This window comes from Prionailurus viverrinus, chromosome E3, assembly GCF_022837055.1.
Source record: "Prionailurus viverrinus isolate Anna chromosome E3, UM_Priviv_1.0, whole genome shotgun sequence".
NCBI classification, from domain to species: Eukaryota; Metazoa; Chordata; class Mammalia; order Carnivora; family Felidae; genus Prionailurus; species Prionailurus viverrinus.
Genome location: NC_062576.1, coordinates 29,728,440 through 29,755,985, shown reverse-complemented (window position 1 = coordinate 29,755,985; position 27,546 = coordinate 29,728,440). Strand labels below are relative to the sequence as shown.

The following is a 27,546-nucleotide window of genomic DNA, read 5'->3' as shown; positions in this document are numbered from 1 at the left end:
CACTTTCTCTTGTGACTGCGTCTGCTTGTCTCACGCAACACCATGCTCATCGAGCCAGAGTTCATGTTCCAAAATGCAGTGGTGTTGTCCCTTCCTGGTTTATTTTCTGCAGTTTGGATTTCTCAGCTTTTGTAGTAGCAGGATAGAGGGGCCAGTTAGTCCTTTGGACCAATAATAATGTAGTGCTATGAGGTCAGGCTTTAAGTCAGACCATGGTTTAAATTTTTTTTAATGTTTAATTATTTTTTGACAGAGAGAGAGAGAGAGAGAGAGAGAGAGAGAGACAGAGCATGAGCGGGAGAGGGGCAGAGAGAGAGGGAGACATAGAATCCGAAGCAGGCTCCAGGCTCTGAGCTGTCAGCACAGAGCCCGACGCGGGGCTCGAACTCACGAACTGTGAGATCATGACCTGACCTGAAGTCGGACGCTCAACCGACTGAGCCACCCAGGTGCCCCAGAAGTCAGACCATGGTTTAAAACCTGGCTCTGTCCTCTATTAACTAGGCCTCCATTTTTCTCATCTGTAAAGTGGAGATGAGAGCAATAATCATCTCACAGGATCATCTTTCACATGATAAGCTCTCAGCAGATGCTAGTGGTTGTCATTCTTCTTTGCTGTCAGGTAATATGTAATGAAGAGAAGTAAATGACCTAGTTAAAAGACGATATAGGGGCGCCTGGGTGGCTCAGTCAGTTGAGCGTCCGACTTCAGCCAGGTCACGATCTCGCGGACCGTGAGTTCGAGCCCCGCGTCGGGCTCTGGGCTGATGGCTCAGAGCCTGGAGCCTGCTTCCGATTCTGTGTCTCCCTCTCTCTCTGCCCCTCCCCCCTTCATGCTCTGTCTCTCTCTGTCTCAAAAATAAATAAATGTTAAAAAAAAAAAAAATTAAAAAAACGATATAAAGGCAAAATCTTTTTATTCTTGCAGGGAAACATCTTTGCTAAGTAGTGATTGAGATCCTCTTTTCAGGTTAGAATCCCAATAAATTAGTCCTCCTAAATTAGTTACTCCTAAAACATTAGGTATGTACTATCGTCACAATAAACGTCTTGTTGAACAAAAAGGTAGAACCATAATTATATGTCACTGAACAAAGTAGTTTGAAGATTATGACTTCTAAAGAGTTAACTATCACTACGTGACATCTTTATTTCATTTATTAAAATTCAAGTCTGTTAATATATAGCGTCGCATTGGTTTCAGGAGTAGTATTTAGTGATTCATTGCATGCAGTCTTTATAAGCTGAGGTATAAAAATCCTCCATTTAAACTCATTATGAATGTATACTTCTTTGAACTCAATGACAATTACTGTATTAATTGACCTCGGGGTGACTAAAGAATCAAACAGTTAATGGCAGTGACACCACCTCCTTCCACCACTTCTTCTAGATGATTCTACAGATCGGTACTTGACCAAATCAAACAGTTTTCCTTCCGAGGGAGCAATAGCCACGTTTATTGCCAGTTCTTTAATCACACAGAATAGCTGGGATATGGTATTCCAGTCCTTTTGTTTCCTTCCTAGATTTTTCAGATAACTGTACCATGTCAGTTAGGTATTTCTTGCGGAAACACAGAAAAGGTTCCAGTGCTAGAGCTCTTGCAGTTGCCCAAGTCGTGACGCTGTGATAATTGTTTCCTGTCAGTTGTGCCAACAGCTGACCCGTGAACATTTTAGAAAAGCTCAATGACCCAGTTCGTTCATGTCGTGCTTTCTAAGACTTTATGCCATTTCTTGACCCTGAAATTTTAGAGATGGCGTTTTCCTCAGGAAATAATATCTCTCCAGGTGTTTCTAAAAGTTACATTGGTGAGGGGCACCTAGGTGGCTCGGTCGGTTAAGCATCTGACTCTTGGTTTCGGCTCCCATCATGATCTCACGGTTCACGGGTTCAAGCCCCGCAAAGGGCTCTGCGCTGACTGTGGGAAGCCTGCTTGGGATTCTTTGTCTCCCTGTCTCTCTGCCCCTCCCCCACCGCCGATCTCTCCCTCTCTCCCTCTCTCCCTCCCTCCCTCTCTCTCTCTCTCTCTCTCTCTCTCTGTCTCCAAAAAAATAAACATTTAAAAGTTACATTGATGAGATGTCAGAATAAGTTGTTGATTATATGGCCTGAGCATGCGAACAGCTTTTGGGATTCCTCACTTGGACGGTTTGGGAAGTGTCCCGCCGGAACCATGATGTGGAAGAAGAGACCACAGTTACTGAATACTCCCTTTGTGCTGGTGCTTACACGCGTCTCCTTAATGCTCACGACAGCCCTGTGAGGTCGGAGTGGGAACCCCATGCCTTATATATGCTCATGTGAGACTCAGAGAGAGGGAGTAATTCGCCCAGTCTCATGGCTCATAAGTAGTGAAGGGGGGGGGGGGGGGGCTCAGAACGTGTCATCTGCCTTTAAAACTGAGAAGTATACATCATTGTTATATGATACAAGTAAACAGAAGGAAAAAAAATGTGGTGTAATTATAGTTTCTCAGAACCCGGAAGTAAATATCTCCAAAATATTAAAACAAGCGTTTTAAATGCCTGTACACTAAATATGTGGTTCACAGAAGAGCCCACAAACTCTTCATTCATTTTGACCTAGGTCTCTGGGGAAATGATGAGAAAAAAAGCCAACCTAAAATCTTTAGACTTGCCCTCCGATTCACCCACAGCCTTTCACACACACAGTCTGCCGAGTAGGGGTGTCCGACCTCAGGGTCTGTAACAGAATAGAAGCACTAGTTCAGAAAACTTCGTGAAAGACCTCAGAGGCAATCATTTTCTCAGCAATGATGATAAACAACCTGCCAGCAAATCCAGAGACAGGGAGACTCTCAGCTGATAGAACTCCCAAAGCTTACCAGCCTGAGACCAGTTAACCCAGAAACATCATAAGCTCATCAGTAGACTCTGCCGGCCTCACCTAGGAGGGGTCACGAAAATGCAAATACCCCCAAGGTCGGGGAGGAACACAAGTGGATGAGGACTTGCAAACCAGAGCAGATAGGCCCTCCCTGAAGAGTGCAGCTGCTGAGTTATGCAGCTTGCGATGATTCTTGTCACTCCATATGCAATCCCAGTCTTGCTTGATCGGATTTTTTTCAGGAGAAACCAAGAGTCTGCATTTTTATGTGAAATCAGATTTTTTTTGAATTTTTAAATTTTTTTTTATAAAGGTGCATGTATCCTTTCCTTTTTAAAAAAAGTTTTTAATGTTTATTTTTTTTTTTTTAATTTTTAGGGGTGCCTGGGTGGCTCAGTTGGTTGAGTGACTGACTTCGGCTCAGGTCATGATCTCACAGTTTGTGAGTTCGAGCCCCACATCAGGCTCTGTGCTGACAACTGGGAGCCTGGAGCCTGCTTCAGATTCTGTGTCTCCCTCTCTCTCTGCCCCTCCCCCACTCGTGCTCTGTTTCTCTCTGTTTCAGAAATAAACATTAAAAAAAATTTTTTTTTAATTTTTTTAACATTTATTTATTATTGAGAGACAGAGATAGAGCATGAGCAGGGGAGGGGCCGAGAGACGGGGAGACACAGAATCTGAAGCAGGCTCCAGGCTCCGAGGTGTCAGCACAGAGCCCGACGTGGGGCTCAAATTCACAAACCACGAGATCATGACCTGAGCCTAAGTCGGGTGCTCAACTGACCACCCTTGTTTGTTTATTTTTGAGAGAGAGTGGGAGGGAGAGCCAGGGAGGGGCAGAGAGAGAGAGAGAGAGAGAGAGAGGGATCATGAGGATCCAAGCAGGCCCGCCTGAGCCTGATGTGGGGCTCAAACTCATGAACCGTGAAATCATGACCTGAGCCAAAGTCAAGGTGCTTAACCAACTGAGCCAGCCAGGTGCCCCTGAAATCAGATTTTTTTTTAAAGGCCGCACCTAATTCAAGAGAAAGGGAGAGAGAGAGAGAAAGAGAAACAGCATGTGAAAGCCTGCCTGAAGGCCAGATGTCACCACAGTGGAGTGGTAGCTACTGGTGTTGAGACTGTTCCAGGACCCAGAGGGTGGGAATGCATGACGGTGATGCTACGTCACTGTGGAAAGGCTCACCTGGGTTCATCGTGACCGCTCCAGGACCAGTGGGATGGCGAACATTTTAAAAGTCTTTATCCTAGTGGATAAACAGTTTTTAACCTTATTTCGGTCTTGCTCCTCCTGGAGAGCCTAATAAAAACTATAGATTTCCCAGGGTGCCAGGCTGGCTTAGAGGAGTATGCGACTCTTGATCTCAGGGTTGTAAGTTCAAGCCCCACGTTGGGTGTAGAGATTACTTAAATAGGACTTTAAAAAATTAAGTAAAACCTACTGACTTCTTTAGACAAGAGTTCATATTACATCCTCATAAGGACAACCGCAAGCTTGGCTTATAATTTCTTTGCGTGCACAGACCTCTTGACGTGCCTTATAGACATCAGTTAAAGACCCAAGTTTTTATCCAGAAACCACAGCTCTTCAGAGTGGCTCAGTCCCCAGAGGTTTACTGTACTCTTCAGTGCTGCGGTGTTCAACCTGTTGTTTTAATCCTGTCTCTGTTTGCAGTCTTGCAGACTTATCCAAACTCAGGCATTCTTCCCCTTTAGCTTTGAACTAGATAATTAACACTTGTCATTTCACGTGATGCTTAAACACAAACCAAAGTGTATCTGCGTGGACCGGGCACAGGAGTTGGAAAAGGGAATGAATCTCCTCCCCCAGTCCTACCGACGTTCGACGTTCCCCCACCCCACCCCCAGCGTCCTCTCTGAGGCCTTCCAGACCGGTGGGGGGACGGGACAGCAGGCTACAGGGACGTTCTCGTGTGTGCTTACTTGTGCAGGAACTCAGAGCCAGCAGAGCCTCTCACTGCTCCTGCCATGGGCCGAGTTTATACAGAACATCTGTAAACATCCTTGGGAACGCTGTGCTCCCAAGAGGCCTTCAGTCATTGCCAGTGCGGGAGGGTGTGTTGACCCACACCTTGGAAGTTCAGGGTTTGAACTGTGTTTTATCCCTGAAGAGCACTTTCTTCCCCTGAAAGTGCTGTTTTCCCTCAGGGAAGTGACCCAAATGCAGACAGAAATAGCAGAAAAGATCAACTGAATTTGGTTAAGATGTGGACTCTTTTCTCTGTTCGCTTTCACATTTTGGATTTAGGAGAAGCTGAAACTAGCAAAATTCCCAAGATGTAATCCAAGTCCATGCCGTTTCTAGTTTGTTAAAGACAATCATAAGACAAAGGTAGTGACCACCTCAGCTTCTCAAAATACGACTTAAAAATATGCTTTAGGGTCACCTGGGTAGCTCAGTTGGTTGAGCGCCCAACTGCGGCTCAGGTCATGATCTCACTGCTTGTGAGTTCGAGCCTCGCGTCGGGCACTGTGCCGACCGCTCAGAGCCTGGATCCTGCTTCGGATTCCGTCTCCATCTCTCTGCCCCTCCCCTGCTTGTGCTCTCTCTATCTCAAAAATAAACATTAAAAAAATTTTTTTTTAATTTTAAAAAACATGTTTTATTGATTTATTTTTTTCAGTTTATTTTTTAATTTATTGTGAGAGACAGAGAGAGAGAGAGCAAGCAGGGGAGGGGCAGAGAGAGACAGACAGACAAAATCCTAAGCAGGGTCTGCTCAAACTCATGAACCACAAGATCAGGACCTGAGCCGAAGTCAAGAGTCGGACGCTCCAACTGAGCCACCCACGCGCCCCAAAAATACATTTTAGATGTCAGCGTGTGGTTTGTTTTCTCTCAGGAGAAATAAACTTTCGGATCGGGTAAGCTGGGAACGACTGGTACCTTCTAGTTTTAAAAGGCTAATTGGTGAGAAACTAATTTCAGTACAAAGTTGTCATTTCTCTGCAGATTACTCGCAAGTGCGTACAATGGCCTCATTCTTAACTCCCAGCTGCAGTTTGGTCCCTCCAGCTGCTCACTAGACCATCCTACTTGGGAGTCGTGTCATCACCTCGAACTCACCTTTTCTAAAATTCAACTTAACCTTCTCTCTGAGGCTTGCTGAAGGGTACCTCTCTTCCTCCCCAGCTCTGACACCTGGCCAGCATCTTTGGTCTTTCTTCTCTCTCGTCCCCAGAGCCTGTAAGTTATTTCTTTAACAGCCCTCAGATAGCATCGATCCCTTTCTTTATCACTTGTCATTCTTGTGCTGTTTTCCCTCTTTATCCCCTCAGTCCCAGAAGTGGTGAAACATTTTACTTCTAGGATGTCCTAGCCTGGCCCTCCTTCCTGAGGAGATTTATCATCGTCTGGCACCGCTTTGCTGATCCCATTGCCTCTGAAACCTTTCTCTGCTCCCATTGGCCCACCTCTCATTACCTAGGTACACACGACCCCATATCAGACCGGTAGTTCTGGGTCACTCACTGCTCCCCACGAAGGCACTGACCCCTCCCCTGCCCCTTCCTTCACTTGGGATCTTTCCTCTGACACTGAATCCTGATGAGATCCTGAATGTACCTAGAAGGCAAACCCAGTGCCCAGCTCGTAGGAGGTGCTCAGTTAATAGCAGTGGTTCAGTTATTTATTTCCTGGGATAATGGCCCCCTCGTGGCAGTTGTTTAATCAATATTAGCCAGATAAAGGAACTACCTTATGCAAATGATTCCTTTTTCTAAAAATCTGCATAAGATCTCCCACTTAGCAATGTGAAGGGACTGCCTATAGGAAAGCACTTAGGAATTTTTGTAGTGTTACTAAACATACAACTAATAAGTAAATATGATGATCAGAAATGATTTAGGGTTTGTCATTAAGAATATTTATTTGAACTCTTTCTTCCAAAAAGAACAGCCTTTTTTTAAGATTGAAAAAAATTGTTTTTTTTTAGTTTATTTTGAGAGAGAAAAAGGGTACACTCTCCACACTGACAGTTGGAGCGTGATGTGGGGCTCGAACTCACAAACCGTGAGATCATGACCTGAACTAAAATCGAGTCAGACGCTTAACTGACTGAGCCACCCAGGCACCTCAAGATTTTATTTTTATTTATTTTTTATTTTTATTATTTAAGTTTATTTATTTTGAGAGAGAGAGCCCAAGCAGGGGAGGGGCAGAGAGAGAGGGACAATCCCAGGCAGGCTCTGCACTGTCAGCACAGAGCCTGACACGGGGGCTTGAGCTCACGAACCGTGAGATCATGACCTCAGCTGAAACCCACTGAGCCACCCAGGCATCCCATCCCCCAGATTTTATTTTTAAGTAATCTCTGCACCCATCGTGGGGCTCAAGTTCACAACCCTGAGATGATGAGTAGCATGCTCCAGGGTGCCTGGGGGCTCAGTCCGTTGTGCGTCTGACTTCGGCTCAGGTCACGATCTCATGATTCATGGGTTCAAGCCCTGCATCGGGCTGTGTGCTGACAGCTCAGAGCCTAGAGCCTGCTTGGGATTCTGTGTCTCCCTCTCTCTCTGCCCCTCCCTCACTTATGCTGTGTCTTCTCTCAAGAATGAGTAAACATGGGGCCCCTGGGTGGCTCAGTCGGTTAAGCGTCCAACTTCGGCTCGGGTCATGATCTCACGGTTCGTGGGTTCGAGCCCTGCATCGGGCTCTGTGCTGACAGCTCAGAGCCCGGAGCCTGTTTCTGATTCTGTGTCTCCCTCTTTTTATGCCCCTCCCCAACTCATGTTCTGTCTCCCTCTGTCTCAAAAATAAATAAACATTAAAAAAAATTTTTTTTTTTTAAGAATGAATAAACATTAAAAAAATTTTTTTTTTTTAAATAGTAGCATGCTCCACCAACTGAGCCAGCCAAGTGCCCCAAAAACAACAGTTTAGGCTTATACAGAAGGTGGTCCCCCTCTTTACTATAATTTATTATTGTGAATAACAGTATGAATGTAATTATTTTATTTTAAAATTTTATATTTAATCCTTTAATTTTATATTTATCTTTACCTAATTGTCTTTTTAGTACTGATGAGGACCTTTATTCCACTTTAACACTGAGTTTAAAATTTAGCTGTGTTTATTGTTGGAGTTTAAAATCCCCCACTAGTGTTGTGTCAAAGGGAATACAATATATTTTTTACAATTTTATATGTGTTTTTGTAATTATTATAATATAATATACATTTTTATTAAAAACAATTTGGTATATACAGAAAACCAAAATAATCACAACCCTCCCCTACCCAGCATACCCAGACCCACTACAAATACTTCATTGTATTTTCTTCTGTCTTTGTTTATAGATGTGCTTGTTTATTTTAATACTTATTTATTTTTTTTTTTAATTTTTTTTTTTCAACATTTATTTATTTTTTTGGGACAGAGGAGACAGAGCATGAACGGGGGAGGGGCAGAGAGAAAGGAAGACACAGAATCGGAAGCAGGCTCCAGGCTCTGAGCCGTCAGCCCAGAGCCTGACGCGGGACTCGAACTCATGGACCGCGAGATCGTGACCTGGCTGAAGTCGGACGCTTAACCGACTGCGCCACCCAGGCGCCCCTATACTTATTTATTTTTGAGAGGAAGAGCAAGTGAGGGAGGAGCAGAGATAGAGAGACAGAATCCCAAGCAGGCTCCATCCTGTCAGTCCAGAGCAACACCCAAGACTTGAACCCACAAAGCCTGAGATCGTGACCTAGCCAAAACCAAGAGTTGGAGGCTTAACCGACCGAGCCACCCAGGTGCCCCTATAGATTTGCTTATTTAGACTATAGTAGTCTAAGGGTGCCTGGGTGGCTCGGTCGGTTGAGTGTCTGACTCTTGACTTCAGCTCTGGTCATGATCTCACAGTTCATGAGATAGAGCCCCAGGCTCCACACCGTCAGGGATTCTCTCCCTCTCCCTCTCTCTGCCCCTCTCCTGCTTGCACATTCGCACGCTCTCTCTCTTTCAAAATAAATAAACATTCATAAATAAATAAGTAAAATATGGTATTCTATAAGCATAATATGTCACTCAATAAAAGATAAGATTCTCATGACTGTATTTGAAAATCAGGCAAATTGCTACCCTATATGGTTTACTCACCACATGTCAGGCTCTGTAGGATCAGATACTTCACTTGCATTCTCCTGTTCAATTCTTAAACCTCCCAGTGGGGGTAAATGCTATTCTTAACGCGCGCACACACATACACACACACACGCACACTTAAACACAAGGAAGCTGAGACTCCCAAGAAGTCCAGACCCTACAGCTAGCGAATGGCAGAGATTAATAAGAATGCAGGCAGCCCTACTGCAAAAACAAGAGCCCTTCTCTACATGATCACTGTGGGTGATGGAGAGTGATTTACTACTTCCTTTCTCTTCACAGTAGCGAGATGGAGAAACCCTTACTCACCAGGGCCTCCACTGTCTTAATACCAGGAGTAGTGTGAATAGTCATTGCATTAACCCCTGTTTACACCATACACCGTCCCTGCCACTTTACTTTCAACCTCTCTGATCCTCACAAGAAACCTTGGCGGTTTTTATACTGTTAACTACCATTTCACAGTTGAGAACACAGGGCTCAGAGAGCTCAAGTAACTTGTGCACAGTCACAGAGCAAGCGACTCTAACTCCATGGTGTCCTGCACCGTCCTGCCTCTCAATAAAACAGTCTCCTAAGACCCGGATGAGAACGAGAAGATGGTCCTCTGCCATCTGCTTATTAGCGACATTGGCATGTTTCTGAGGCACCCGACTGGTCAGATCCAGAGGGCATGATGTGTGTTCGGGTTGAGTTGGGAGGAAAGGGTATATTGAGCCTCTAGGGAGTTGACCTGGCACAGGGCACCTCACAAAATAAGGCTTCACTCACTTCTTGGTACTGTACCTGTGGGAGCCTCTGAAATCACATGTTTATGAAATAAACATAAATACCTACTGGGAAAACATTTGGATAAAAAAAAATGCATTATTTACATGAAGTACATCTGTTATTGCCAACTTCAGACATTTAACTGGCCCAAGAAGCTGTTTTTTTTTTTTTAATGTTTATTTCTTTATTTATTTTGAGAGAGAGTACACAATTGGGGGAGGGGGACAGAAAAAGAGAGAGGAGAGAGAGAATCCCAAGCAGGCTCCATGCTGTCAATGCAGACCCCAATGTGGGGCTGCATCTCATAAACCGTGAGATCATGACCTGAGCTGAAATCAAGACTTGGACACCCAACTGGCTGAGCCACCCAGGGACCCGCCCCCCTCCACCAAGAAGTTGGTTTATGTAAAATCATAAACAAGAAAGGACTTTAGAAATGTAATTAAGAACACTGAGGCCAGAGGAATTACATTTTCCAAGTAAGTTAGAGAAGGATCTAGAATTCCCCACTGTCACCAAGTCCCCTGAACTTTCCACTGCATTATTTTGCTTCACCTAATTTTCAGAAGTATGACAGGGCAGAATGAAATTCAGTAGGTTTATTTGGTTTCTGGAATGTGAATTTTTAGAAGTCAAATTGATCACATTTAAAAATGAGCTTTAATGGGGCCACCTGGGTGGCTCAGTCAGTTAAGCATCTGACTCTTGGTTTCAGCTCAGGTCATGATCTCATGGACATGGGATGAAGCCCCATGACTGTGCTCTGCGAGGAGCCTGGTTGGGACTCTCTCTCTCCCTCTTGCTCTCTGCCCCTCCCCCACTCATGCTCTCACTCACTCTAAGTAAACAAAATTTAAAGAAAAACATTCATAAAAACCAGCTTTAACAGAATGGCAGTAATCTCAAACCCTTGTTCTAATTCTGTTGCCTTTTTTTTTTTTCCCTAGATTTAATGATGCTTTGGAGCAGTTTTCTAAGTCTGAAATTTTCTGTGCTTGTGAACCCCAGGATTTTCTAAGAGATGGAGGGGCCTGCACAGAACGATCTGAACAAGATGACCGATGAGGAAGGTGACCCTCTCAAGAGCACCACCCCTCAGATTTCTGTTAGTGAATTTTCATGCCACTGCTGTTACGACATCCTGGTTAACCCCACCACCTTGAACTGTGGGCATAGCTTCTGCCGGCACTGCCTAGCTTTATGGTGGGCCTCTTCGAAGAAAACAGAGTGTCCAGAATGCAGAGAAAAGTGGGAAGGTTTCCCCAAAGTCAATATTCTCCTCAGGTAACGCTCGGTCCGTATCGGTAGCCCATACAGCTTGCACACTATGCTTTGTCTTCATGGGAGCAGCCATGTTTGAGAAGGCCAGAGGCGCAGGGCCGACCCCCACTGTCATTCTAGATCTGCTGGCCTGGGAGTCGGGGGGCTCAAGGACCTGCAAAGCCAGACTTCCTTCCTCACAGGTGACCGTGATTTGTTTGTGTTTATTTATCATAAAGGAAAAAACAAATTCTGGTTATCAGACCATTGCTTGTAATGCTTTGTCCTATAACACTTTTTATCGATTTGTATCCGCTGAGAACACCCCAGGTCTCATAGAGAAAATGGCGTCACCGCACGACTCTGTACGAATCGGTTTGCTGCTGATTTTCATAACCTTTGATAAACTGTTCCAGTTTTCACATCAGTAGAGATGGTCTTCCGTGTATAGCTTCACACAACAAATGGCAGGACCTTTCAGAGAGAGGGTTCCTTTCTGCTTGCATGCATATTGCACCTGTCACGTCTTCAAGCCTAAAGTCCTTGCTTTTCTTCTGTTGCCTTCCTGATACTAACAGAGTACCAGAAAGTTCCCTGAAAACGTTAACCTAACATTCTCTTTTTCATGGGAGATACATTGACAAGCACTTTGCTCTCACCTCTCAGCCTGGGGTACCTGCAGATTGATCTTAAATTGAAGGAAGGTTCTCTGATTATGTGTAATTGAAAACGAAGACAGCTCCACTTGTTTTCTGGAATTAATGTTGAATAACATCAGCAATACATAGATAACCTTCATTTGTTTATATTCTTTTTAAAAAATGAGAGTGCTTACTGATAAAGATCCCTTTGCCCTCCCCCTCCCCATCTTACACCACGTCCTTCCTTTTCCCCAGAGTCATTTCAGTCATGCCTCCGTTGTGATTTCCTTCAGAATTTTAACGATACTTTTGTACCTATGTGTGCCAGCAGGAAATGCAAATATTTCCTCACATCAGTGGTGTACTATCTATAAGGCTCCACAGTTTTGTTTTGTTTTTTAATTTTTTTTAATGTTTATTTATTTTTGAGAGACAGAGTGCATGCGGGGGAGAGGCAGAGAGAGAGACAGAGAATCCGAAGCAGGCTTCAGGCTCCAGGCTCCTAGCTGTCAGCACAGAGCCTGATGTGGGGCTCGAACCCACGAACCGTGAGATCATGGCCTGAGCCGAAATCTGAGCGCTCAAGCGACTGAGCCACCCTGGCGACCCCATCATTTATTATTTCCACTCAACAATATGTATGTCTTAAATTTATCCATCTTGATACAAATGATATCCAGTAAATTCATTTTTAAAACTTTGTAACATTCCATTGTGTGAATAGACCATAATTTAACTGTTTCTCTAACAGTGGACACATCGGTTGTTTCCAGTCCTTTTTGGTGTTACCAACCGGGCCATAGTCAGTCTTGACCATTGTTCTAAAGTGCCTGTATGTTGTTAAATATTGACTGTTAGTTTTATTTTAGCCTCTGAACATCCCAAGTGTATTTAGTCAAACAACTGTCACGTGATTTTTTTTCCTATTCTTCATAGGGATGCCATTGAAAAATTATTTCCTGATGCCATTAGAATGCGATTTGAGGACATTCAGCAGAATAATGACATAATCCAGAGTCTTGCAGCCTTTCACAAATACGGGAATGATCAGGCTCCTTTGGCTACCAACACAGGCCGAGTGAATGCACAGAGAGGTGGGGGATTCTTTTCCGGAGTGCTCACCGCTTTAACTGGTGTGGCAGTAAGTGTACCGCTGTTTCTCTGCCCCCTGACCCACTCCCAGTTTTCACTGACATCACTTCTGTGGAAATTGATAGCTTACCTGTATGAGGCTCGAACCCATGGGCCACGAGATCATGGCCTGAGCTGAAGTCAGACACTTAACACCCGGGCGCCCCATGCTACACAAATTTAAAGGTTACAAACTTTCCAGTAGAAAAGGCACATGAGGCAGTTATGCTGGCCAGGATGTTGGGGCCCAGGGTGCTGCGCTCCCAGATGCTCTACGCCGAGTCCTGTTCCCATCTCTGTTCCCTCACGGCCCCACAACCAGCAGAGACAGGGGCCCACCTGGAGTTCTCCTCCGCAACTCTCGGTGCCAGTGGTTCATTGTACCAACTCAGCGTCATTCCCGTCAAGCTCAGCCTTCCCTTCCCTGCCCCACACTCGTGAGAAGCTGGCTTCTCTGACCTTTCTGTGTCTTAAGGCCTCTGTCCCTTGTCCCCAGGTGGTCCTCCTCGTGTATCACTGGAGCAGCAGGGAATCTGAGCACGACCTCCTGGTCCACAAGGCTGTGGCCAAATGGACAGCAGAAGAAGTGGTCCTCTGGCTGGAGCAGCTGGGCCCTTGGGCCTCTCTCTACAGAGACCGGTTTTTATCTGAAAGAGTGAATGGAAGGTGAGACGCTGGCTCTTCTGACGTGTCATTGACCTTTTTGTAAGCTGCTTTACTGAGTCATAACCCACATACTATGAAATTCACCCATTGAAAGTGTCCAATCCATGTTGTTTAATGTATCCACAGACATGTGCAGCCATCACCACAGTCTAGTGTTAGGACATTTTCATCACCCCAAAAAGAAAGCTCTTACCCTCCCTGCTTTGGTCCTCATGCCCCCTCCCTCATCCCCAGGCGACCACCATTCTCCTTTCTGGCTCCGTGGATTTGCCTGTTACAGTAATCCCTGTAAATGGAATTCTTTAGCGTCTGGCTTTTTTACCTTGCAGAGCATTTTCAAGGTTTATCCAAGTTGTCACGTGGGTCAGTGCTTCCTTCATCTTTTTTTTTTTTAGTGTTTATTTATTTTTGAGACAGAGAGAGAGCCCAAGCGAGAGAGGGGCAGAGAGAGAAGGAGACACAGAATCCGAAGCAGACTCCAGGCTCTGAGCTATCAGCACAGAGCCTGACGTGGGGCTCAAACCCACAAACCTCAGGATCATGACCTGAGCCAAAGTCAGACACTTAACTGACTGAGCCACCCAGGCACCCCTAATGCTTCCTTCATCTTTATGGCTGAGCAGTATTCCCACTTGTGGCTACGCTGCACTTGAGTACCCATCCTTCAGTCGTTCAGGTTGCTCCGTTTGGGGGCTTTTATGAACAGAGCTGTTCTGATCCTTTGCATGTGGGTTTTTGTGTAACCCTGTGCTTCTGAGGGCCCGTGCATGTCTGCCCGAGTGCCGTTGCTGGGGCCTGAAGTCACCTTCTGTATTTCCCTTCTTGAGGAAATGTCACACCGCTCCCCAGAGCAGCCGAACCATTTTATGTGACTGGCATTTTGTGTGTTGCTTCTGAATTAGAAAAGAACCATGTATTTTTTTAGTTATTTTAAAATAACATAGAACTGTAGGGTATGGAAGTGAAATACCCTCATAATTCTACTCTCCAGAGAAAACCACTGTTAGCATGTTTCTGGACATCTTTCTGGATTTTCTTCCACGTTTATACAGAGATACACATAAGTGTATATTATTTGTTTAAACTGGAAATACAACTGTATTAAACAGATCTGTGATTATAGGTACATACACATATGTACGTACATATGTGTGTGTACTAGAGTCTCTTTAGTTGATCTCACCAAGGCACATCTGGGCTGTTTCCTTTTTCCTGTCCCAGGCAATTCCAAGCAATATTGTAGCAAATGCCCTGATACAAGGAATTCCAGGATGGGATTGCCAGGCTATGGGCAGGCCTGCCTCTGCCCATCAGCATGTCCCCATGCCCCCTTTCAGAACACTGACCATCTTTCTTGGGCTCTTTCCTTCCTTGGAGGGACTGTGTAGGGAGAGTATAGTGTGCCACGCAGTGCTGAGAACAGCCACTCCTGCTAATCTGCTTGTTTCAGACGCACCATCCAGGCCCCTGCCTGCCCACCTCACACCCCAGTCACATTTTCCCCCCGAACTGAACTTTCAACTCTTAACTCTCCTTTGGGAAAGCCACACGCTCCCAGTTGAGTTGTCTGCTTTTTGTAAGAATTGGCGCCTCCCCCGAATTGTGGTTAAAAACATTTTTGTTGTCTACTTGGCTGATACATCTTTGCCTCATTGCCTTCCTTCCGGAGGATGGATTCCTAGAACTGTAATTTCCACGTCAAAGGAAATAAGCCTTTATAACTTTGATCAGTGTTTTCAAATCACCCACGAGAGGACATCAGTTCACATCCCTCCCCCAGTGGTTGTGTGCCTGCTGGGTCTCCGCTTGCTGGTGCACAGGGGTGGTTTTAACGATTGGCTCTTGTGGAGTCAGAGTCATATTTTCCAATGGAAGGGACCAGATAAGGGATCTACAAATATTTTTATTAAATTACGACCCCAAAACAGCTACTTTTTTTTTTTCTATTTATTTACTTATTTATTTAGAGACAGCGTGATCGGGAGACAGACAGAGAGAGGGGGAGAGAGGGAGAATCCCAGGCAGTCTCTGCACCATCAGCACAGAGCCCGATGCCGGGCCTGAACTCATGAAATGTGAGATTGTGCCCTGAGCCAAAACCAAGAGTCGGACATTTGGCCGACTGAGCCACTCAGGCACACCCCCACCCCCACCCCAGAACAGCTCCTGTTCGAGTCATCACATTTTATTGGATTTCTTTCCAATTTTTTTCTATATGTTACAGAAATATATATAATTTTATATAGAATATTATATTCTATGTAAAATATATACTACATTTTTCTTTGCAAAACAGAGTATCCTGGGAGAACTCAGCTGCTTAGCTGAAAGATCAGAAGTTAGGAGCAAAACAGACCGGGGTGTGCCTCGGCCGAGCCCCTCTATTCCTCCAAACCATTTTGTCATGCACGTAATGCTCATAATTCCACCTACTCTGCAGAATTGTTAAACGGATTGGTGACGGTTTGTGGAAGTACTTTCAGAGAGTCACTAACAATTAACAAGCATTCAGTAGTTTGCTGTTATTACTGTTACTTCATATACCAGGTATCTTGCCTTACCGGAAGCCCGAAGTATTTGTGTTGATAGGATGGAACCCTGGGTGTGAAGAGTTGCCTTCCGGTGTATAATCTCACAAGAAATCTACTGCTCCCCTCCCCCCACAGGTTGCTTTTAACTCTGACAGAGGAAGAATTTTCAAGGGCACCATATAACATAGAAAACAGCAGCCACAGAAGAGCCATCCTCCTGGAACTGGAGCGTGTCAAAGCACTGGGGGTGAAGCCCCCCCAGAATCTCTGGGAATATAAGGTGAGCTCTTTGTTTATTTATTTTTAATTGAAAAAAGTAGAGAGAATGGCCCGTCCGTCATCTCCATGCCCGCTGCTTAGGAAAACATCGCAGACACAACTGAAGCCCCCGGCTCCCCACCCTCTCTAGTGGAACCATGCTCCCGCAGCTGAGCCAGGCGCCCTTACTGGGCGCATTTCCCTCCTTGGACTACGGGTCTGTACACACAGGCGCTAGGAGCCCTCAGCCTGGACGTGAGAGGCATGAACTGAGCATGTCCTTCTGCAAGTAGCTTTGAGCTTTGACCTCTCTGGCTCCAGTTCACGCATTTTCTCTTTTGAGCGTATCTTAGTTCGTGCATTTTCCTGTCCATGCACATGGAGGGAGGTTGTTGCCCTTAGAAACAGTGCTGCTGTGGAAATTCTTGGGGAGTTCTTATGCTTTATGGTTATATACTGAAGCAGGGGATTAGTAGTTCACAGGTCATAGGCGTCTTCAGCTTTATGAGGTATTGATAAATTATTATTCGCTCTGACTGCACCAGCTGATTTCTCCTTCACGAAGATTTAGCAAATGCTGTGCTATAAAATGAATATTTTTTTTAATTATAAGATACCTGGAATGTGCCGACATGGCAAATTTCTGCATTTGCATGGAGAAAAGTAATTACACATAACCAATAAGTTCACGGGAGAAAACGCTCACTCATAATTAAAGACGTGTAAACTGAAACAACCAGATGGCATCGTTTTCACCCATGTTACTGTCAAGGATGAGAGAGCATTACGATACAAAGAAAAAGACACTCGTGGGTGTGGTGGGTGCTAAATTGGCGCAGTCTCCTTGGAGAGCAGTTTGTCAATAAGTGTTCAAATTCAAACCACACCTGCCCTGTGATCTGCCGTTTCACTTCTTTGCACCTGGAACACAGGCGGCATGGTGGGGGGTGGGGGGGCGGTCAAGGTGAAGAGCAGGGCTAGGCGCCTGACTGCCTGGGCTGCTCGCTGGGCTTCTCCAGGACACGCTGGCTGTGGGACACCAGCAGGCACCCGGGCCTTGTGTGCCCATCTCCTCCTCGGTAAATGACTTCACAGAGTGACAGTCGCAGTGAGAGCTGAACTTTGAGCCCCAAAACGTCATTAAACAAGACGTTCACTGCAGCATCGTTGGTAACAGCAGCACGAAGAAACCAAGCGAAGTGCCTGTCATCAGGACAGGTTCCATAAATTGGGCCCACCCAACTGTGGATCCACTGCAGAAGGTGGTGACGCTGGTGTGCTAATAAGGAACGATGCCCACGTTGTATTGTTAACTGAAAGTAGGGAAAAGCACATTGGAAAATCCACACGTGTACGTATCTGTATGTTGTCATATGCACAGAATGTGTCTGGAAGGATACGCAGACTTGTTACAGTATTTTCCTCTACGGATTGAGACTTGGATGGAAGAGAGAATTTTATGTGTCACTTAACACATTTCTGTGCCATTTAGAAAACATTGTGTTTACTATGTACATGTATTATCTTAAAACCAAAAAAAACATTAGTTTCAGAAATTTTGACGAATGGGCTTGGAGGTCCTTAGGTAGAAGGTTTGTTGTTTTTTGTGTTATCGCTGTTATTTGTTTAATTTTGGAAAATCCCTGCTTGTATCATAAATTACCCATTTTGTTTATGCAGTAAACTCTGGGCTTTTTGTAGCCAATATTAGCCCTCTGGTAGGTTTTTAGTGTCTGGCAGAACATTCGTGGGGCACACATCCAGCGATGACCCTCTATTTAAAAAACATAAAAGTAATCTTAGCATTAACCAGAGCGAATGGGCACGTGATTCCGCACCCAGTGTGAAAGCAGGCAGAATCTTATCAGTGGGCTCCTTTGGCTCTTCTGTGCCACCAGCCCCTCCCTGAGGGTGGCCATTTGACAATTAGGCAACTAGCCAAAAGGCCGAGAGGTGTGTGATAAGATTCCTCCAACCCTAGTGCCTGGTGCAATTCCTGTTCTCATTAGACGGTAAAGAGACCGCTCCCCATTGAAGTGCCTCCCGGTAACCACCTTACTGGGTGGTTGGTTTTCCTCCTTATCTGATAGGAAATAGCCAAGCACTCACCGCCTCAGCACCCACCCTGACGCCAGACCTACAAATCCATAACCTGGTCTTCTCCCTTTCTCTTGTACTAACCATGATGTGGTTGGACACACAAAGACTTTATTTCTGGGACCGGTGCTCCGAGAGAGCTTGCATATTCAGCAAGAGCAGGATTGCCCCCAGGGCGACGATAGGCGTGGAATACACAAGTCTTCCGTAATACAGGAGTTGCGGCCCCCTCTAAAAGACCACAGTACATAAACAGATTTATAGTATATCTGTGGTATTAACATTTCGTGGGGGCAGGATTATGGGGAAAAACAAAAAGTTTTTAACAGATTTCTTAAGGGCTGATTTAAAAAAAAAAAAACAGGTTGGGAAACACTTTTCATAAAGAACTACCCCCATTTCTATTTCTCATCTAAGTTAGGAGGCAAAGATATCTTTAGAAGTTAGGTTTTTGAGGGGGACAACTGGGTGGCTCAGTCGGTTAAGCGCCTGACTTCAGCTCAGGTCGTGATCTCACTGTTCTTGAGTTCGAGCCCTGCGTCGGGCTCTGTGTTGACAGCTCATGGCCTGGAGTCTTTTTCAGATTCTGTGTCTCCCTCTCTCTCTGCCCCTCCCCCACTCATGTGTGCACGCATGCTCTCTCTCTCTGTCGCAAAAATAAACATTAAAAAAAAATTTTTTAAGTTACATATTTTTTTTTTTAATTTCAAACACACACAATAACAGGATAAGAGTACAAAACTACCATGTACCCTTACCAGCTATAACGACTTATGGCCATGTTCATTTCAGTGATAACCTCCACCTCCCGCCCCTATCTTGAAAATCTAAGATAGCTTATTTTCCCATAGGTAAGTATTTCATTGGGAATCTCTAAAAAGTAAAGACTCTTTTAAAGACAAAACTGAATTCTCTGATATCAGGTAACTTGTCGGTATTCAAATAGACCACATCTTTTCTTCTTCCAGTTGACGTGTTCCAAACAAGGTCTGCATTTGGTTATTATGTGTCTTAAGTCTCTTTTACTGTCTGGATTCTCCTTCCCTTTTTTTGTCACCCTGCATTTATTTGTTGAAGAAACCAGGTCATTTTGTCCCGTAGTTTGCCCACATCTTAAATTTTGCTCATTGTCCCTCTGCGGTGCACCCCTGACAGGCTCCTCTGTCACCAGACATGTAATGTGTCCTGTACATCCCATAATTCAGTAAGGAAATCTAGAGGCTTGCATTGGTTTAGGTATTTTGACAAGACTGTTTTATAGCTGGTGGCATTTTCTCCCATTAGGAGGCTCAGCATGACTAATTGTCTCTCTCTCTCTGATGGTAGCAGCCACCGTGATCGTTCATCATTTGCCTGCAAAATGGTGATTCTGTAATTCTCTCACTTCATGTGTTAGCTAAGTACGTCTAAAAAAATTAAATTAAATTTTTAAAAAAAGGAAAATTTCACTCAGCAACCATTTTGATTACCCTAAGCACAGTTTATACAGAAAGGTCAGTTAAATGCTCGATTCTTTCCTTTATTTACCAGTTTCATAATAATGATTTGGTTCTCTGTTACCTAGATAGGTAACCAGTTTCTTTCTTTAGGATCATTATTAACTAAGGATTTTAACATTCTTGATATGTTTGAATACCTTTCAGTAATTACTCTAATTGATGCTCAGATTGTCCCATCTTTTTGGAGTATAAGTCTCCTCAAATTATTTTCAGTTCTTTTTTTTTAAGATTTATTGTTTTAGCATTTGTTTTTTGAGAGAGAGCAAGCGAGCGCACAACAAGGGAGCGGCAGAGAGAAAGGGACAGAGGATCTGAAACAGGCTCTGTGCTGAGAGCAGAGAGCCCAGTGCAGGGCTCGAACTCATGCCCCACGAGATGGTGACCTAAGCTGAAGACAGATGCTTAACCAACTGAGCCACCCAGATGCCCCTGAGCTTTATTTTGAGAGAGAGAGAGTAGGGGGATGGGGTGGGGAGTGGGGGTCGGGGGAGAGAGAGAAAGAGAGAAAGAGAGAGAGAGAGAGAGAGAGAGTGAGTGAGTTAGTTCCAGACAGGCTCCACACTCAGTGTGGAGCCCCACGCAGGGCTCGATCCCACATGGGGATCAATCCCACGACCCTGAGATTGTAACCTGAGCTGAAATCGGGTTGACGCTCAACTGACTGAGCCACCCAGGCACCCCTTGAGTCTATTTTTAAAATTTAACATTTGAATTGAGGTATAATGTACTTGCCCATGAGTCCTTTTGACATGACCTCAAAAGTCTGATACTTTTTATTTTTAAGTTTTTATTTAAATTCCAGTTAACATACAGTGTAATATTAGTTTCAGGAGTACAATACTTGTGATTCAACATCTCCATACAATACTTGATACTCATGATAAGTACGCTCCTTAGTCCCCGTCACCTATTTCACGCACACACACAGACGCGCGCACACACACACATACACACACACACACCCGTAACCATCAGTTTGTTCTCTGCAATTAAGAGTCTGTTTCGTAGTTGGCATCTCTCTCCCTACCCCCATTTGCTCGATTGGTTTTTTTCCTTCAGTATGAGTGAAATCGTACGGCATTTTGTCTTTCTCTGACTGACTTGTTCGTTCAGCATAACACTCTCTAGTTCCATTTACATCCTTGCAAATGGCAAGATTTCATTCTTTTTTACAGCTAAGTGTTATTCCATTGTATATACGCATCACATCTTTATCCATTCATCAATCAGTGGACACTTAGGTTGTTTCCATAATTTGGCTATTGTAGGTCATGCTGCTATAAGCATTGCGGTGCAGGTATCCCTTCAAATTAGTATTTTTGTATTCTTGGGTAAATACCTAGTAGTGCAATTGCTGGATTGTAGGTTGGGTAGTTCTGTTTTTAAGGAACTTTTCTTTTTGAGGAATCTCCATACTATTTTCCAGAGTGGCTGCACCAGTTTGCATTCCCACCAGCAGTGCGAGAGGGTTGCTTTTTCTCCACATCCTTGTCAACACCTGTTGCTCCCTGTGTTGTTGGGTTAGCCATTCTGACAGGTGTGAGGTGGTATCTCATTGTAGTTTTGATTTACATGTTCCTGATGATGAATGATGTTGAGCATCTTTTCATGGGTCTGTTGGCCATCTGTATTTCTTCTTTGGAAAATGTCTGTTCAAGACTTCTGCCCAATTTTTAATTGGATTGTTCGTTTTTTGCATCTTGAGGGTTTTTTTGTTTTTGTTTTTGTCTTCTGTGTTTTGTTTGTTTTCAGAGTGAGCTAGCACATCAGCGGGGGAGCGGCAGAGGGGGAGAGAGAGTCTTAACCAGGCTCCACACCCAGCACAGGGCCCACTGACTGAGAGGTCATGACCTGAGCCGAAATCAAGAGTCAGACACTTAACCAACTGAGCCACCCATGTGCCCCTGGGTGTTGAGTTTTATAAGTTTTTTATACACTTTGGATACTAACCCTTTATCAGATATGTCATTTGCAAATATCTTCCCCCATTCTATAGGCTGCCTTTTAGTTTTGTTGATGGTTTCCTTCACTTTGCAGAAGCTTTTTATTTTGATGTACTCCCAATAGTTCATTTTTTATTTTGTTTCCCGTGCCTCAGGAGACATATCTAGAAAAAGTTGCTATGGCTGATGTCAGATAAGTTACTGTCGGTGTTCTCTTCTAGGATTTTTATGGCTTCGGGTCTCACATTTAGGTCTTGAGTCCATTTTGAATTTATTTTTGTGTATGGTGTAAGAAAGTGGTCCATTTTGATTCTTTTGCATGTTGCTATCCAGATACTTTCTTTCCTTATGTGACAGGATGTTCAAGTTATTCTTGTACCTTTTCTATCCCAGACCTGAAATCAGCCATTTCATAGGTTGGGCCTTTTTAAAAAATCTTTTTGCTATAGAATTTCAGGTGCATGCAGAAATAGAAGAGTATACACCTGTCCAGCTTCAGTGAGTATTGACTAGTGGCCATTCTTATTTTTACACACCCCTCCACCCACTCTTACACACCCCACACACCCGCAATGCATGGCGTTATATTAAAGCATAGCCAAGCATCATATTATTTCACCCTGAAATACTTGAGTGTGAATCTCTGAAGAGAAGGACTCTTTTCTTAACATTTAACAGTAAGCCATTAATAGCATCAAATAAGTTGAATGTGTTTTAACAGTTTCATTGAGCTGCAGTTAACATACACATATTTCAAATGTATAATTTGATAAGTTTCTTTAAATTCCAGTATAATTAAAGTACATTGTTATGTTAGCTTCAGTGATCATGATTCAACGATTCTGTGCATTACTCGGGACTCATCAAGATAAGTGTACTCTTTAATCCCCATCCTGCTTCACACACACCCCCACCCACCCCCCACCTCTGGTCACCATTAGTTTGTTCTCTGCAGTTAGGAGTCTGGGTTTTTTGTCTCTTTTTTTCTTCGTTTGTTTGTTTTGTTTCTTAAATTCCGCATATGAGTGAGATCATTGGTATTTGTCTTTCTCTGTGTGACTTAATTTCACTTAACATAATACCCTGGAGGTCCATCATATTGTTGCAAATGGCAAAATCTAATTCTTTTTTATGGCTGAGTAATATTCCATGGTGTGTATATACACCACATCATCTTTCCGCATTCAGCAATTTGGTAAGTTTGGACATATTGCACACACCTGTGAAATCATCACCACAGTCAAGCTAACGAACATACTCATCTGTCCCCAAAGCCACCTCCTGCCCCTCTGTGAGCCCTGCTCCCCACCCCTCCCCATCAAATAAAGTACGCGGTGCTAATGTGGAAAACTGGTTCCGTTTTCTCTTTCTCTTGAGCATCTTGTTATGTGCTTATTTTATTGTATCTTCCTTAGTGAAGTGGCCATTCACATCTTTTGGCCATTTTATTTGATGCTCAGTAGCACCAAGTAAACAGGATCGTCTAAAGTTACTTTTACAATCAGGAAAAACATAAATACATGTTCTTTGTAGCAAAATTAACCAAAGTGATGAAAATGAAAATAAATGGCCCATAATCCCACCTGAGAGCCAGACACGGCTAACGTTGCATTTTGCTCTGTCTTCTTCTTTTTTTTTTCAACGTTTATTTATTTTTTGGGACAGAGAGAGACAGCATGAACGGGGGAGGGGCAGAGAGAGAGGGAGACACAGAATCAGAAACAGGCTCCAGGCTCTGAGCCATCAGCCCAGAGCCTGACACGGGGCTCGAACTCACGGACCGCGAGATCGTGACCTGGCTGAAGTCGGACACCCAACCGACTGCGCCACCCAGGCGCCCCTGCTCTGTCTTCTTCTTAGACAATTTTTTTGTGCGTAGTTTAATTGTGCTTTTGTTTATGTATTCATTCCACAAGTCTTTATGTCTGTTGTGAGCCAGGTGCTGCTCTAGGAAGGGTCACGAAAGAGGCCTGGTTTGTGTGGGGCTGACACCGCAGAGATCGGATTGCCACATGTCTTGGAATCCTTTTTTCACCTAACACTGTAACAAGAGCATCATCCAAAAATGCCCATGTTCACTTTTCAATGGGCTGCGTGAACTCTGTGCTGAACATCCACTGTAACTTCTTTACTTAGCTCTCAGATTTCACTTTTTCTCTCTTACGGTGTAGCACGAAACATTTTGTGCATAAAGCCTTCTGTATTTCTGATTTCCTTTTAAGCGGTGCCCACTAATACATTGGTTAAATTGAACATTTTGAAGACTCTTTGATACATTTTACAAAATTGTTTTCCAAAAAAGTTGGGTTTTACTAGCAGCGCCTAGGAGTGTATGTCTCAGCACCCCCCTACCTCCCCCACACGCACACACCAAAGCCATGGAGAAGGATTGGGTCTTTATTAAATAGAGCCCGACAGATTGATTCCTTGGCCTCTTCTTGCCACCCATTCATTCATCCATTCATTCACTGTGCAAACCACACACAGAAAAGCTGAAGGCAAAGGGCGTGAGACTGTGGAGGGAGCATGGGTGGGGAGCTGGCTGCCGTGGTTGTGATGTGACCCCACGCTCGCCTTGTCCTCTGCAGGCGGTGAACCCAGGCAGGTCCCTGTTCCTGCTGTATGCCCTCAAGAGCTCCCCGAGACTTGGTCTGCTATACCTCTACCTATTTGACTACACAGACACCTTCCTGCCCTTCATCCACACCATCTGCCCCCTGCAGGAAGACAATTCTGGAGAGGACATCATCACCAAGCTTCTGGTAGGTCTGCACAGTGCCTTGAATGGCACTCCTTGGTGCGGTATGGAATTGGAGACGGGGCTGTAGCTGTCACAGAAGAGCCAACGACGCCCAGCCTTCATTTGTTTTTTGCAAGGAGAGCCCCTCCAAAAGAAAATCAAGCAGAACTTCCCCACTCCCAGAAGCCTGTTTTATTTCCTTCATTGCGTAACAAGAAGGCTACCCCCTGGACTTGAAATATTTACGGAGGGAAAAACCGGCATCGCTTTTGTTATAAAAGAAGATAGAATAGGTTCAGATTGCCTGAGGGTTAAATTTATGGACCTTCCAGCTTGGTGGTCTGTCTCGAAGAGGATCCCCAAAGGATGATCATTTGTCCCGCTGCAAGGGAGGGTTAGCATCCATCCTGGGGGCCTCAGAAAAGTAAGCCATTGTCCAGCTCACTGATGGGAGTGGTCACCTCAGCTGACCATAGGCCCCTGGCAGAGATAGGTACCCACGTTGGCTTTTGTGTCTTCAGAATTGTTGGTGGATCCCACTTACACAGGGCTGTCTCTGTGTCTGCTTGGTCATTGCAGGGTACTCTCCTTTGCATTGCTGCTCTTGGGGCAGTCCCTCTGATCTATTTAAATTAAAAGTCACATGGATGTAGGAAGCATCGTGTATGATCCACACCCATAAATGTTAAAATAATTTCTAGGGGTGCCTGGGTGGCTCCCTCGGTCACGCATCCGACTCTTCATTTCAGCTCTGGTCACGATCTTGGCGGTTCATGAGATCAAGCCCCGTGTCGGGCTCTGCACTGACCACATGGAGCCTGCTTGGAATTCTCTCTCTCCCCCTCTTTCTGCCCCTCCCCAGCTCACACGTGCACACACCACGTTTTCTCTCAAATAAATAAACTTAAAAAAAAAAAAAACTACGAATTTCTAAATCTCCAAAAACCCTTTTTAAAATACTAAAGTCAGGTATCTGCCTGACTTGAGCCTTGGATGTAGTTGAAAGCCTGCTAATTAGCCCTTAGGCACAGTGTTTGCCTAACTACCCAGTTTCCTGCTATTACCTGCCTCTCTGGACTAGGAGAACAGGGACCCCACCTGTTACCTTTCCGTTTTCACAAGCCTCAACAACCCCTGTGCTCATGAGGCTCACTTTCTTCTTGGGATACTTAGTATCTGCTCCATAGTGCACAGTCCTGCTACACTTCCGTAAGCCTTCTGGATGCCTCGATGAGTTGTTTAAATGCTCTGGTTTATCATCTGCTAATAACTGTAGTGAGTTTTTTATTTTCCCCAAAATTACTTTCTCAAAGTGTATGTTTAATTTTCCCATGATCTGTTATCCTACCACAGCAAAGATGTTGAATTTAGGAAATCGTTTGAGCTACCCATGCAGTGATGAAGAAATTTTAAAACTGGTTAATTTCCATTCATTGCAACGTCATTATTTATTTTTTTTATTTTATTTTTTAATGTTTATTTACTTTTGAGAGAGACAGAGACAGAAGCGCGAGTGGGGGAGGGGCAGAGAGAGGGAGACACAGAATCCAAAGCAGGCTTCAGGCTCCTGAGCTGTCAGCACAGAGCCCGACGCAGGATTCGAACTCAAGAACCATGAGATCGTGACCTGAGCTGAAGTCGGATGCTCCACTGACTGAGCCACCCTGGCGCCCCTGCACCCTCATTATTTATAACTCAGGCTTTGGAGTTTTTTTACTTTTACTTCTGAGCTTCCACAATTCCATAACCAGCATCTCTGTTCAGCTTCCTCAGTAACATTTATCCAGTATAAGATTCTTAAAAGGTGAGTCGATGGGTGGAAAATTTCGTGTTACGTTGTTGGATATCTGTGTGTTTTAGTAAATGTAAAGTTCACCGTGACGACTGCAGTATAATCCATAAGAGTCAATCCTAATGATTTTTTGTGTCCACCTTTTGCTTACTTTTATGTTATTCTAAAGGATCTAAGAGAGCCCACCTGGAAGCAATGGAGAGAATTCCTTGTCAAATACTCCTTCCTTCCATACCAGCTGATTGCTGAATTTGCTTGGGACTGGCTGGAGGTCCATTACTGGACATCACGTTTTCTCATCGTCAATGCCATGTTACTCTCGGTTCTGGAATTATTCTCCTTTTGGAGGATCTGGTCACGAAGTGAACTGAAGTAAGTGTGTGTTTACACTGGAGGTGGCAGGAGCAGCAGGCACTTCTGAGAAAGCGGTCCCAGGTAGTAGAAGAGTCCTCTTGATTACGCAGACGTGAAAACACCCCTTGCTCTGATTTGTAGATGTGGCTTAAGCAGCAGATGGGAAAATTTCCTCGTGTCTGGGGGCGGGGGGGGGGCAGGTTTGGACAAGTGTGTCTCCATTTATCTTCTCCCCGTGTAAGAAATACCATGTCATTCCCGGGGGTGGGGGTGTGTGTGAAGGGTTTGATGAAGGAATACGTAAGTGAGGAGAAGAGGGTGCTTTATGGAAAGGGGCAGTAGGGTAGAGCAGAAGGAGATCTGGTGAGGAATTCTGTAGGCATGAGTTCTAATCCTGCTGTGCCGTCAGCCGGGACACTAATAACTTCTCTAGATTAATGCATAAAATGAGAGAGTTGGGCCGGGACTCTTGGTTGCAAGTGCCTCTTGGTTGGCTTTCCTTCCTTTTTTTTTTTTTTTTTAAGTTTATTTCTTTATTTTTGAGAAACAGAAAGAACAAGCAGGGGAGGGGCAGAGAGGGAGAGAGAATCCCAAGCAGGCTCCACACTGTCAGCCTGGACCCTGATGCGGGGCTTGAACTCACGAACTGTGAGGTCAGGACCTGAGCTGAAACCAAGAGTCAGACGCTTAACGGACTGAGCCACCCAGGTGCCCCTAAATTGGCTTTCTTAAAAAGAGAAATGCCCGGGGCGCCTGGGTGGCGCAGTCGGTTAAGCGGCCGACTTCAGCCAGGTCACGATCTCGCGGTCCGTGAGTTCGAGCCCCGCGTCGGGCTCTGGGCTGACGGCTCGGAGCCTGGAGCCTGTTTCCGATTCTGTGTCTCCCTCTCTCTCTGTCCCTC

The 27,546-nt window shown here is 44.6% G+C and overlaps 1 protein-coding gene across 4 annotated transcripts in view; it reads left to right on the top strand.

The window, feature by feature from the left end:
- Positions 1 to 27,546, top strand: part of BFAR (bifunctional apoptosis regulator) — a 34,549-nt gene that overhangs the window by 4,123 nt on the left and 2,880 nt on the right. For 2 of the 4 annotated variants that reach the window (XM_047838795.1, XM_047838796.1), the window contains exons 2-7: positions 10,681 to 11,017; positions 12,571 to 12,775; positions 13,262 to 13,431; positions 16,098 to 16,242; positions 24,348 to 24,521; positions 26,461 to 26,663. In XM_047838795.1, the coding sequence (XP_047694751.1) occupies positions 10,755 to 11,017; positions 12,571 to 12,775; positions 13,262 to 13,431; positions 16,098 to 16,242; positions 24,348 to 24,521; positions 26,461 to 26,663 (1,160 nt within the window). In that variant the 5' untranslated portion in view covers positions 10,681 to 10,754. Of the gene's footprint in view, positions 1 to 10,680; positions 11,018 to 11,211; positions 12,273 to 12,570; positions 12,776 to 13,261; positions 13,432 to 16,097; positions 16,243 to 24,347; positions 24,522 to 26,460; positions 26,664 to 27,546 lie in introns of those variants that run through there. The other 2 variants (XM_047838797.1, XM_047838798.1) reach the window with 2 other exon arrangements.